Raw genomic sequence first — 14591 nt, 5'->3', positions numbered from 1 at the left:
GCAGAAGACTAGACAAACACAGTAAGACATCTCGTTACTAAAGACCTGAAAGTTTAATTAATATACATTACAAGTTCTGATTAAATCACAGTGAAATCTACTTATATATACTGTGGTGTAAAATACTATGTAAAAAATCAGTAATTATAATTATTCCTAAAAATCAAAATATTCTTTTTTTATAAATTATTTTCTAGTGTCCAACAAGCAAGTTGCCATGTCTAGTCTGATCAGCCTGAGGCCACTGACCTGTTATCATTTCAACTAATATTTCCACAGTGTAATGTTCATTTGACTACAAAATTTCTGGAAAGCTTATCTTTCCAACCCTATCACAAACACAGAGCAGAACCTGCTCGGTGGTGGAACCTAGTATCAGCGATGATAGCTAGTATACTCTGCCAGCTCTTCTTGAGGTCCAATTTAAGGAAGTATTCGTAATATTCTCATCTAGCCTGGGCCACTTGGTTTAATCCTCCAGGGCGGAGTGCTAATGTAGCCCGGATGCCATTTTGGTGCCTGCAGAAGCCAACTGGTCCTGCTGAGAGAAACAACTCAACCGCCAGAGGTTAGACGTGTGGGCTCTGGAATCAGACCAATGAGGTCACATGCCTGTTTGCTACTAACTAGTTCTGTAATACTGAGTGCGTTATTCCCTTTCACCACTCTACATGAATTAGCTCACTTAATCTATATAACAACCTATGAGATGTGACTTTTACTTCATTCCTTACAGATGAGGAAATTGCAGGACAGAGATATAAAGCAACCTGCCCAAGGTCTCAAGGCCAGTAAGTGGAAGAGACAGATTTCAAACCGAGATAGTTTGGCATCACAGCCTGCACTCTGTCTGTCCCTGAAGGGCCCAACAGTGAGAGCTTTATAAACGTCAGTCATCACTGCTGCTACTAATAAAGGTCATTCTCTGGCCCTGACCATATCCTTCACTTTTATGGTCACAAAGAGCCATATGAATACAGATGACAAAACTGAGAAACAAACCACGACCGTATTCATTACTTTTCTTTTCACTTTTTATTTTGCAATAATTTTATACTTATAGAAAAGTTGCATATATAGTACAGAGATTCATGTTTAATCTCACCCAACTTCTTCTAAGGTTAATAATTTACCTAAATATAGTGTACTTGTCATACTTGGGACATTAATATCAGTATAATACTATTAACTAAACCATAAATTATAATACTATCTTTTAAAGATTTTATTATTTTTAGAGAGAGGGGAAGGGAGGGAGAAAGTGAGAGAGAGAAACATCAATGTGTGGTTGTCTCTCGTACAGCCCCCTGCACCGGGGACCTGGCCTGCAACTCAGGCATGTGCCCTGACTGGGAATTGAACTGGCGACCCTCTGGTTCACAGGCTGGCACTGAATTCACTGAGCCACATCAGCCAAAGTGCACATGACCTTTTGATGGCACATCAACTGTATTCCAAAAGGCTTTTATGAGACAAACCAATCAAGATAGTGAAAGTTTAAGTAGAAATTCTAAAGGGCTTTCGCAGTATGGAAAGTCCTTTAGTTTTTGGTTTCTAAACTTCCACAGTAACCCAGCAGCACCTCATGTGGAGAAATGTGATGACAAATGAAAACATCCCTTCCTGACTTGATTTCTCTGGGACATCGAGCACTTTAAACCCCTATTAAGCATTCTCTGCCTTCACTGCATCACTCTTTCCTGCCTGCCCCGCCCCCCGCCCCGCCAGCATTCTTTATGGGCTCCTCTTACTCTATCACATTCCTGGGCATTGTACTCTTGTCATCCTATATACTCCTTGAAAACAGCAATTAAATTGTTTCCAAACTATCAACTACACAGTAGTCACCCCCTAACCATAAGGGGTATGTTCAAGACACCCGTAGATGCCTGAAACCACAGATAATACTCCACCCTACATATACTATGCTTTTCCCTATACAGACACAACTATGACAAAGTTTAATTTATAAATTAGGCACAGTAAGAGATTAGCAACAATAACTAAAAATATAATGATTATAACAACATAGCGTAATAAAAGTTACGTGAATGTGCTCTCTCTGTCAGTCTCATCACTGACCTGTAACCGTGATGGCTACTGAGTGACAGGAGGGCAGCCCATACGGCGGGACAAAGGGACAACTCACGTCCCTCAGGTGAGGTGGGGTGTGATGGGGGTGTGGATTTCATCACACTTCACAAACAGCACACTATCTTAAACTTACGAATTGTTTATTTCTAAAGATTTTCATTTAATATTTTCAGGCCATGGACTGTGGAAAATGAAACCATGGATAAGGAGGAACTACTATTAATACAATACCCACATCCTTCTCTTGAACCAAAAAATCTCTCTCTCAAAGTTGTGTCAAAGTCAGCATATTGAAATACTGAATCTACTCTCCCTCAAAACAAAAAATTGATTTCCTTCTTGCAGGCTCTTTTAATACATACCAGTGAAAAATATACCACCCACAATCTACCTTGTTCCCTCTGAACCTCTTGAGAGTCAGCTCTAACCCTCACCTTCCTTTACCTCCTTACATCTTTCTAAAATGCAACCAAATGTGATAACAGCACTCCTCGGCCTAAAATCTTACGTGACTGACTACAGTCTGCAGATAAAGTCCAGAAGTCTTAGCACGGCTGTGATCTAGCACTCACGGCTCATACAGCCTCATCGCCTGCTCCACATTCACTTGAAGTCTCTGCCCAAACAGGTTAATTGGAGTTCCCAAAATGGCCATGTCTATACTCTCAAGATGCAGTTTTGCAAATGTTATTCTTTTTTGGCTTTTCACTGGACTAACTGTTCCTACTCTGCCCCACGTGAAGTGTGGGTGTTGCACCTTACAGAAAGGTGCAGAATGCTCTTCCTGAGCAGTCTGCGTTCCCCCAGGGAGAGTCGGGTAACCCCTACCGCAGGATGGCGTCTACCGCAGCACTTCCCACAGTATTACTAATTGGCTCATCGTCTGCCTCCTCTCCAGACAGCAGGCTTTTTGCTCCTCGAGGGCAGAATGGGTCTTACCAAGGTCCCAATGCGGCTCCTAAGAACCATAGGAGGAACGCTTTTATATTTTGATAAACCACTTTTTAAAAAAGATTTTATTTATTTATTTTTAGAGAAGAGAAGGGAAGGAAAAAGGGAGAGAAACATCAATGTGTGGTTGCCTCTTGCATGCCCCCCACTGGGGAACCTGGCCTGCAACCCAGGCATGCACCCTAGACCGGGGAATTGAACCGGTGACCCTTCGGTTTGTAGGCTGGCACTCAATCCACTGAACCACACCAGCCAGAGCACTTCATATATTTTAATATTTAGCCCTGTTTAATTAGAATGTCTATCTCCTACTTGCTTGTTGACAGAATGAAATTTCAGATGCCTTTGGATTTATGGGTATTTAAAATCTCAGCTACTACCAAAATGCTGCAAAAACAGAAGTGCAGTCCTGACCACTGTGGCTCAGCTGGATGGAGCACCATCTCGTACACCAAAAGGTTGTGGGTTTGGTCCCCAGATGGGGCACATACAAGAGGCAACCGATCCATGTTTCTCTCTCACCTCAGTATTTCTCTCCCTCTCTTTCTCCTTCCCTTTCCCTCTCTCTAAAATTAAATACATAAACTCTTACAACTAAAACAAAACCAGAAGTGTATAAATACAGTGACACATACCTCTAACCAAAGAGTTTAATGAGGTTTAGCAAATAAGTATAAGAAAAGCATTGCTATTAAAAGAAAATCCTGGGTTTTTTTCAAATTTTAAGGTAATAAATAACAACTCTGATAAATTTATTTTGATTTGAGAAACAACAGACCCGTAGTTCTCCTAAGTTATTTGTCATGCTCCCCTCTCCAGCCCTCGTCCAGATTTCATAATCTGTGTTATGCTTAGACTTACAGCCACCTCTCATTACCTGGTGAGCATGTTCATTTTATTGTCATAATCACCCCAAAATATTTTCTGGCTGACTAATAGTCTGCAAGGCACTGTAATAGATAATAAGATTGGGACTGTCTTAAAGGATAAAGGACCATGATTCTTGCTCTCAAGGGGCACTCAGCTATAGCTACTTGTCCCAATAGGTTTAAAATTCGTACCAGTGCAATATGTAGAGAAGACATATTTTCCTCTCTCAGTTCTTCTGAAGGGCATTCATTTGCGACAGTGCCCCCAGTAGATAAACACAAGCAAAACCAAAGACACTAACACTTTCCAATGCTTACTATGCACCAGACATTTACACATTATTTAAATCCTCAAACCACATCTATAAAGTAGTGATTATTATCTCCACTTAATAAATGAGAAAAGTGAGGCCCAGAGAATTAAAAAAAAAAAACAAAATTATATAGCCAGAGAAAGACAGGATTTGAACTCAAATCTTCTAACTTGAAATCCTGGGCTCCTCCCTCTAGAGAACATGCATTGCATAAGTGATAATTTTTAAAGCACTGTATTAGAGAAAAAAAGAACACCTGATCTCAATATTAAACACTAAGCTTGGCCAATTATAAAGTCCATACAGGAGTGGAGAGTGTAGAAGAGACAGGTACAAAAGAGTCATGCATGTGAACAAGCAAGTAAATGAACACCAGAGCAGGAGACAGACCCAGTTTTGGAATAACAGTAGGATAATAATAATAACAAATACTTACATAGTGCTCACTGCCTCCCTAGCACTGTTCTAAGAGCTGCACATACATACACTTACTCTCTTAATCTTCACAGCAACCCTACCAGCCTGTGCTGCTATCATCCCTATTTTACAGATGACAACACTACATCGAGAGTTTAAGGGTCTTGCCCAAAGTAACGACCAGATGATGTCAAAGCTGGGATTCAAACTCTGGCAGTCTGGCTCTCAAGTACATGCTCTTAACCACTACACTACAATGAACCTGGAGAAGTATGAAGACTTGAAAATTTCAATACCTGAAATTTTACTTAAATTAACTGAAAAAGTTAAAGAGAAGCACTTGCTGATGAGTTTTGTTAAATACTCAAAAAGGTTCACTGAAGTAGTTGTGAAATCTGCTTCTCTGAAGATATTTAAAAATGAGATAGATCCGCATTTGTCCAAAGGGAATTTAATGACAGGCAGGCTCTAATAAGGATGTGGGATTAGCTACCTGCCTAACACAATGAGTTCAAAATTTTTTTCAATGTGCACCTGAATTACAAGTAGTTTCTGTGATAAGGAGGCTTTGTGTGAATGATATTATGTAATATATATATAGTTACAAGGAAACTAAGTCTAAAAGCATAGAAATGTTACTCCTATTCTCATACCTTTCTTATCTGCATATTTATAAGACTTCTTAAAGAGATCACAGGGTTGAGGGTTTTCCTATAGTCAGATATTTCTGGGTTTTCTCATAAAAATTCTATTTCTCATCTTATTTAAGCACATTGTTAACATTCTCTGAAATCTTTATATCTTTTTAGCATACTGTGTACACATACAGCATCATGAAAGTGAACTAATATGATCCTATTCTAAATAAGACTCCAAAATAAAGTTTGTATATTTTTATATAGAAATTGCTTCTTAAAAATTTTTTTAAAGATTTATTTATTTTTAGAGAGGAAAAGGAAGGGAGAAAGAGAGGGAGAGAAACATCAATGTGTGGTTTGCCTCTTGCGTACCCCCTACAGGGAACCTGGCCAGCAACCCAGGCATGTGCCCTGAACTGGTTCACAGGTCAGCACTCAATCTACTGAGCCACACCAGCCAGGACTATAGAAATCACTTTTTAAAGCTAAGACACTTTCAACTATCTTGTCTTGTTTACTTATTATTTCTCTTTCAGAGAAATGCAGGTATTACATAACCTACCCATTTACAACAGCAGAACAACAACAACAACAAACCCACAAACCCTAAAATCATATTTCCATTTTACAGTAAGGAAAACTGAGTCACAAAAGTCTCAAATATTGTTTCAATTATTTTTCTGATCCTTAAAAAGAGAATTCTCAGAAAGGATAGAAAATGACATAATGCAAGGGAAGAGAGATATGAACATAACATGTTAAAAATTTTTCTAAAAAGTAACTCACCGAAGTTTCCTTCCTTTGCTGGCTTTCCTATCGACTTTCTTGTGGATTTTGCTTCGTAACTTCTGGATTGCAAGCCACTGCCTGGGAAAGTCACAAGCTATGTTATGCATCATCACTAACGGAAATAGTTATACATATTGACAAATTGGAATTTTTCCCACTAACAACCCTGCAGAAAGAAATCATCAACCTACATCAAGTTCTCAAGATAGTCTGGGGCCAAAGCGACTAATCAATTGAGGAGGATTTGTGCAATGGTGAAAAAACAAATGGCAGCTGGGAAATTCTACAGCAAATTTGGTTAACAATGCTCCTTAGCATTTGCAGTTGCTGTGACAAGCACTAAATCTACCAGTCTGTAGAAAAACCCATCAGAGTACAGCTGCTTGGGTTTGCTTTTAATGTTTTAGCTGTGCAGCAAGTTCTATTACTAATATTGCAAACGCTGTGTGGTTTAAACACATGAATTCCTTATGTCTAATTTAGCCTCCATTAATACCCAACTGCTTTTTCTTGTGCTTTCCAATTTTTGATAATTTTAAAATAATTATCCACTACTGACACCAGTTTTACAGTCATTTTATTTATATTTTCATTTACTCTGTCATATTTCAGAATGTGTTGCTACAGGGCAAGGGCTCTCCTCCCCTCCCTTCAATGTAGGGTCAGCACCTCTGTCACACCCAGAAAAGGGTAACAATAATTCTTCACTATCACACAGTCGGTCAGTCTTCAAGTTTCCTGATTGTCTCAATTTTGCAGTTGGTTTGTTTGAGTCAAGATCCAAACAAGATTCACATATTCTACAGTCACTTCAGATTAAAAGAAATTAATTTTTGAAATAAAAGATACTGGGCTAAGAAAATCTTCAAAAACTGCTCTTATAACAAATGTGAAAAATGAAGAAGAGGGAGAAACAGTAGCAGCTGGTCATCTTACCTGATTTATACAATGAAAACGCAACATCAGAAAAAAAATCTAGGGAAATCCAATTACCGTAATCTTAATATAATCTTAATTACCATAATCTATTTTATTGTAAAGTGAGATAAATGTACAATATAATCACCACTTAAATACAATTTGCTCTATCACATTAAATTTATAGTGAACACATTAAATTTATAGAGAGCGCTCTATAACATCCCAGAGAGACACAAAATACCAACAACATCCTATCCTAAAATTCAAATAATGTTTTACTCAAATAAAATTATTTCATCAACACAAATTTTTCATTGCATTCTCCAAATGCTTCTCTGCACAGAATCCCATTCTGGCACTTGAAGCTTTTGTTTCCTTTTGTGCTTTTGCAAATTATGGCTCATGGCCATTTAAATGTACACTATTCATTAGGTAGTACTCTAAACGTCCTTTTTATTTTCCAACCACAGGATGAAGCGCACACACAAGAGCCTACCTTCGCTACTTTACATTCTGCCCTGACATGTGGGTAATGCTTCCACGTTCCATTTCTAATTGTGCTGCAGCTTTTACGGAAGGGGTGGAGGTCTAAATTAGGGCAGACTCTGACAAAGCAGACCTGACTATGTGCGGGAACCTGTTGTGAAGTGCTACATCTGACAGCTGAGAGCACACATTTGGGGTGGCTTTTCACCCTCTGGTCAGAGATGGACACAGATACAATCACAACCCAAACCAGAGAGCACAGAGCATAACAAGGGCTTTGAAAAACAAACCCTGGCACAATGCACATATAGGTGTTTTACAACCTCTTACTCAAACTGCACTTAAGGCAGTATAGGGTAAACAATTAGTGTTTCCATCACTTTGTCTTTCTAGCTCTTATAACCTTACTCAACTTTTACAATGATAGGGCCAATTATTGCTTTGGAAGCAGAATTAAGGGGAATCAAAGGGAGAAACAATTACATCAGCTGCTTGCATAGATACAAAGCCTCATCTAAATTACCTTCCCATGGCCACCTGATCATTGGGATCCAATGAGCTGGTCTTCCGTTCTATGAGTTCTCGAAGGAGCTAGGAGAAAAAGGAAAGCAGCTGATTTATTTATCCTCTCCCAGCACCAACTAACTTTAAAAAGGCACAGCAGGAATTCTGAATGGCATAGCGACACCTCTAAAACTGCAGTCAATAAGGAGTAACCCGGCAACAAGAGCATGACTGAATTCCCATTAACCCCTTCATATTTATATATCTTTAAAAAGGTGGCTATAGCAATCGCTGAGAATAGAAGTCCATTTGGAAGACTTATTGTACTGCAGTTCATTTCAAATGGATCAATGAATCTGCAACATTCCCTTCATTGTTTTTATGATTAGTTTTGTCCACCTCATCGATATCAATGGAGAATCTTTAAAAGGTCAGGTGGGGAGGGCTGTGTGGCAAAAGGGAAGATGCATCAGCCTCTCACCAATAGGATAATGGTACATGGTTAACTTCTGACCTATAACCTCCAACAGTCAGGAAGGTCTTCCTCAGGCAAAAGCCTTTATTATATATAATTAAAAGTGTGGACTTCATTTTCTTGCTTTCCACAGCTAATACTCCACCCTGCTATTAAGTGATTTAACCTTATATGACACTGACACATTCACAGCCAGAATAATTTTAAGAGGGAACCTAAAGAAAGACGTGTGTGCACTGCAACTACAACACAGAACTAGTCTCGCACCCCATACAATTAACTCCATGGGAACTCGAACTCTCCACTCTCCTCTCCTCCTAATCCTGCGCAGTCCACTGCGTGCGATCAAAATCTAAATCTGTATCTTTCACACAGACTTAGCATTTGCATTGGATCTGAAAGTCCTAAGTGAAGAGAAGTGGTACATTTAAAAGTTAAACACCAAAGGAGGGGAATTTTAAATTACAGTAGTAAGACTGCATACCATCTCTCCTATGCAAGTGCTATATGTATGCAGGGAAACAGCAATAGAGATTAAAATTCCAAAAATATTCTGAGAGAAATATAAGGGGAGACACCAAAATAAACTAGTTCCTGCTAATCACCTGTCAATAATACTGGTCTGATCTTAAAACTTCTTTCTTCACAAAAATAAGTAATAGTTTTGTAGGTAAGGCATGGTAGCAATACAGATATTTCACCAAGTTAAACAGCTGAAATCTTGGGAGGATTGAGAAGGAGGAATAAATTCCTATGAAAGTAGTTCATGCTCTCATTTTCATTTGTTTAGGTAAGTAGGCACTGGAAGAAGTAAAACAAATTTATAAAAATATTAATTTCCATATAAGATGAATCTTTATTGCAAAAGGGAAAAGGATATCTCAATTGCAATTAAAAAACCGCCTGTGATGTTTTTTCATTTGCTTTTTTTGGACATTATTGCTACAGCAATTACGTTTTAAAATGCAGGGACCAGAGGCCACTGGTTTATTATCACTAGAAAACAGCAAGCTATTTCTCTACCCTGTTTATCTGATTGATTCCCAACATCTTTCTGGCAGCCAATCTATCAGTTTATCTCTCCTACTTCATCACAGTCACTTCTGGCAGCTAAATACAAGATCCAAATCCAGTGTTACACAGACATACGACACAGTAAACCTATGTAACGCTGCTACTCTGTACCCAGCTGCCCTGGAGGCTAAGCAAAAATGGGCTTCTGGTCCCTAGTCAATATGCTGTCAAAAGCAAGGTTGGGAGGGAGAAGGGGGAGAGGTTAGCAATAAAAAAAAAAAAAAATTTAGATAAATAAGAAGAAAAAGAAGAGAAGGAAAAAAATGAAAAGGAAGAAAAATAATGGAATGCCCACATCTCACTGCCCTTACCTTGTTCCAGCCACATAAGAGATTACAACAACTGTTCCTGGTTTTCCTAATTATCTCTGATCCCTTGAGACTAGGGCTGCCATGGCCACTGGGAGCAAGTGCTCATGGAAGGCTGCCCCAGCACAAAAGGGGAGGTCCTCTGGAAGAAAGCCCCATATGCCCTTCCCGGAGGCTGAGAATTGGAGCCACACAACTGCAGTGGATCCATTACACTTGCAGTGGCCTCTGTAATTCAGACACCAGGTCAGTGTAGCATTTCCCTTCCAGCATTCCGTGTACCTGACACACTCTGGGTTGCATTTCCACTACCCAAGTGCCTTGCACAGCTATTCTTAGTCATTCGTGATTAGGAAGATGGCTTTCTTGGTCTGTCTGGCTAAGTCTAGTTTATTCAGTCCAGTGTTTGAGAAGATCCTGTTGTGTGCAAAGTGGGAATAATAAAGCAGCAAGAAAACACAAGTAAACTATTCCCATGGCTATTCCTATTTCCCATAGCTACCACTATCACTGGGATTAAATTTGATTAGGAAAACTGCTTTCAGAAAAGTTGCAGAAAAGAAATGAAGCTTGAGCGTTCAATTTTTATAGCTGAACTTGAGGAACAAACTTTCCATTAAAATTCATATTTTGGTTACAGTTATTGGGGCTATTCATTTTGACAATGATGACACAATATTTGTAATTTTTCCATGTGACTCAGAAAATGGAGAGATGTATGAAATATTTTTGTTCTAGCCTGTTATAACTCCTCCAGAGAGACAACTCAGAAAAGCTTGTTTCTCTACTTCTGGGGGAAAATCATAGATATAGCTAGGTTTGCAGGTCAAAAACCTATTTAACCCATAACAACATACACGAGAAACTAACTGCACTGCAAGTACTACACAGCATCTAATCGGTATTTATGATACTTTGCCTACAAAAAAAAATCATGCGTGAATCAGTTAAAAATGGCAGATTGAACAATTAGTTTATCTCTTCTCCCTTCTCAAGCCCTCTAAAAGACAGTAGAGGAATAAAATAAATGTATTAACCCACAAGAAAGAAGAGAAAGGGAGAACTAATGAGAGCAGATTTTCATAAATTTTTCAAAGACAGGAGACAGAGGAGTAAAAGGAAGTTATCACTCAAGTGCCCAGAGGGAACAAAGGTGAGGGTGGAGCTCATCAGACCCACAGAAGCCCTCTGAGGATGGGCTCCTGCCATGGCAGTTACCCTGAAAGGTGGAGGCAGGTGGGGGCGAACCACACTGGGCCTTCTCCATCATCCCACACAGTCAAGTGACTAACTCCCTCTTACCACCTCCTTTCACCAGGAGAAAAAGGAAGTTTTATGCTCTGGAAAAAACCTCCAGACTCAGAAATACAAGGCATAGAAGGCTGGGGTGAGGTACAATGGAAAGGCACTATGATAATCTCTGGGACCTTCTGCCTCCCTCCCACTCCCTATACACAGAATGCTAGGACCCATATATAAAACTGCCAGCCAGGAAAGCAGAGAAATCTCTTCTGGAGAAACTGCATGCCTGATCCCTGTTCACCCCAGAAAATGAAATTTCCTAGTTCTGATATATGAGAATATTCTAACCAAAGAGGTGAGTTCACAGCACAATTATAAAGAAGCCAAAAACCTATGGTCAGTTTTCAGAGACACTTTTGAATGCCTTCCTCTTAAATATGAAGAGACAGTTAAGGATCACCAGCATCTGAGGAAAGCTTCAGACATAGACCAAAACAAATAGAAAGAAAAGGGGGGGGCCCAAGAAAGCAGTGTGGGGTCAGGGGTGAGGAGCAGTGGCCAAAAGAAACCTTGGATGGATGGATGGATGGATAGATGGAAGGAAGGAAGGAAGAAAAGAAGGAAGGAAAAACTTATGACACCCTCAAAGAAATGAATGAAGATACACTTTCATAAGAACAGAATACTGAGCAAAAAGTGAAACAAGAAATTAAACACAGCAAAATTTAAATTTCAATAGGACTGAAAGATAAATGTACAAAAGCATTTCAGATTTAAAACACAAAGGCAAAAATATAACGTCCCCATGCTTACTTGTGAGAGAAGAAAAAACCTGGAAGACAATCCAGTTAGTCAAGCGCCTGACTAACAAAGGCTGGGAGACCATTGTTTAAAAAAATAACGAAAATTTCCCAAAATCGAAGGACAGGAATGAGCCCACAAAGATCTAGTACAATGTATGAAAAAAGATTTTTCCCAAGACACATCATCATGAAATGTGGAACACTAGAAACAGAGAGAAGATCCTAAATGATTAGAGGAAAAACAGGTCACGTATAAAGAGGGTGACCGCGTGTCCTAGTTTACCCCAGAGTCCCAGCTTCAGCCTGTTGTCCTCGTATCCTTTCAGGCAAGCACCTCAAGTGTCCCAGTTTTCACAATAAATTGGACAGTCGCCCTACCTATTAAGGAATGAAAATCTAAATGAGATTAGACATCTCAATAGCAATAGCAGATAGCATAGGACAGCTGAGCAATGCCTTCAAAATTTTGAGGAAAATGACTTTCAACCTCAAATTCCATACACAGCCAAAGTGTTAGCCAAGTATGAGAGTTACATAAAGACATTTCACACATGCAAGGACTCAACAATTTACTTTCCACACACTCTTTCACAGGAAGATGTGCTTCAGTAAAATGAGAGCTTACAGCAAGAAAGAGAAAGAAGGAGACGTTAAGAAACAGGTCTAACTCAGGAAAGAAGCTAAGGCAAGCCCCAAGACTACAGATGGCAGTGGCCTAGGGAGCAGCCTCTCCAGAAAGGAACCAAGTCCAGAGAACTCTAGAAGGAAGGTCTCCAGGGGAAAAGTGATAGGTTATTTTAAATACTCGAGGCATTTTGAGTAAGTGGGGGAAAAAAATACCAAGAGATAGAAAACTAAGCAAATCATTTAAAAACAGGCAGTGTTAGCTCTAGGAAAAAACAAATCTGAAAGGAAATGTAATCACAATATACTGTACTACTTGTGAACAATGTTTATATAGTCATAACAGTGTAAACGCTGACTTGTTTTCACAAAACTGTGACTGTGGAGGGGGGATAGGAGAGGTAGGGCCTTATTACCAAAAGCCAAGAAATGATTTGATGAATGACTAAAATTGATGAATCAACAGTAGTATATATTATTTTAAAATATGCAAGAAGTTAGGAAAAAGCCTAAAAGGATGGGAAGTTTTTAACTTCCGGGACTCTTTAGCACCATAGCATTATACAATTAATATTTCTTAGGTAGTAGAAAATCCAAGAAGAATTTGTCAGCATTGACTTAATAATTCCCACAGAAAAAGAGTATATATGTTTCTGAAAAGTCTTCCCAGTCTGCAAATTCACACTGAGAAATTTCCAATTCCTCCAGTGGGGAAAAAGGGCAAGAGGATTGAGGAAATAACTAATTAAAACCCTCAGGAATATTTTTGTTTTCTAAACATGGCAATACACTGGAAATAATACCAATGACATTCATTTTGATTTGCTATAGATAATGCCAAATGATTGTTGACAGCTCTGAGATAAAATTCACTTACCACACAAGTTACCCACTGGAAATGTATGTAATTTAGTTTTTTTTTATTAAATTCAAAGTTATGCCATCATCACCACATTTAATTTTTGCACATTTCCATTCCCACCCCATACCTGTTAGCTGTCATCCCCAGTGTTCCCCAGCACGCAACCCACCCATGATCGCTCTCTTCATGACACGCCCATTCTGGACATTTCATATAAATGGGGTCATGCAACATATGGCCTTTTAGGACTGGCTTCTTTCACTTAACATGTTTTCAAGGCTCATCCATGTTGTAGCATGTGTCAGTACGTCACTCCTTTTTATGGCTGCGTAAGATTCTATGTTGTGGACACTCTGCATTTTGTTTAATCACTCATCAGTTGAGGAATACTTTGGTTGTTTCCACTCCATGGCTGTCATGAATAATGCTGCTATGGATGTTCATTACAATTTTTTTGTGTAAACACAGGCTTTCATTTCTTTTGGATCTATATCTAGGAGTGGAATTCCTAGGTCATGTAGTTACTCTATGTTTAAAACTTTGAGAAACTGCCTGTTTTCCAGAGTAACTACACAACTTTACATTCCCAGCAGTATTTGAGAGGTCCAAGTTCTCTCCATCCTCGCCAGTACTTGTAATTATCTGACTCCCTGATGTGAGTCATCCTAGTGTGTGTAAAGTATTATCTCATCTTCTTATGGTTTTGACTTTCGAGGCTGAACACCTTTCCTATGCTTACTAGCTGTTTGTGTATCTTCTCTGGAGGAATGTCTGTTCAGATGATTTGCCCCTTCTTTAACTAGGTTGTCTCTTTATTATTGAGTTGTAAGAGTAGCTTATATATTCCAGATACCAGTCCCTTATCAACTCCCATTCTGTGGGGTATCTTTTCACTTTCTTAATGGCATCATTTGCAGGAGAAAAGCTTTTAATTTTGATGTAGTCCAGTTTTTCTCATTGGTCATTTGTGCTTTTGGTGTTCTATCTAAGAAACCATTGCCTAACCCAGGCTCCTAAAGATTTACTCCTGTTTTCTTCTAAGAGGTTTATAGTTTTAGCTTTTATATTTAGACCTATAATCCATTTAGAGTTAACTTCTGTGTATGGTGCGAGGTAGGGGTCCAACCTCATTCTTTTGCATGTGGATATCCCATTGCACCATTTGCCGACAGACTATTCTTTGAATTGTTTTGACACCATTGTCTAAAAGCCAGGTGATT

General features: G+C 39.0%; 1 protein-coding gene across 2 annotated transcripts in view; it reads right to left on the bottom strand.

Moving 5' to 3' along the window:
* AATF (apoptosis antagonizing transcription factor) overlaps window positions 1–14591 on the bottom strand; it is a 102798-nt gene that overhangs the window by 26011 nt on the left and 62196 nt on the right. For both annotated transcript variants that reach the window (XM_028519987.2, XM_036033618.1), the window contains exons 9-10: window positions 8003–8070; window positions 6070–6150 (exon numbers count right to left, since the gene is read on the bottom strand). In XM_028519987.2, the coding sequence (XP_028375788.1) occupies window positions 6070–6150; window positions 8003–8070 (149 nt within the window). The remainder of the gene's footprint in view (window positions 1–6069; window positions 6151–8002; window positions 8071–14591) is intronic.

Source organism: Phyllostomus discolor, chromosome 8 (assembly GCF_004126475.2).
Source record: "Phyllostomus discolor isolate MPI-MPIP mPhyDis1 chromosome 8, mPhyDis1.pri.v3, whole genome shotgun sequence".
Taxonomy (NCBI): domain Eukaryota; kingdom Metazoa; phylum Chordata; class Mammalia; order Chiroptera; family Phyllostomidae; genus Phyllostomus; species Phyllostomus discolor.
Note: the sequence above shows the minus strand (reverse complement) of the source record. Positions and strands in the feature narration are given on the sequence as shown.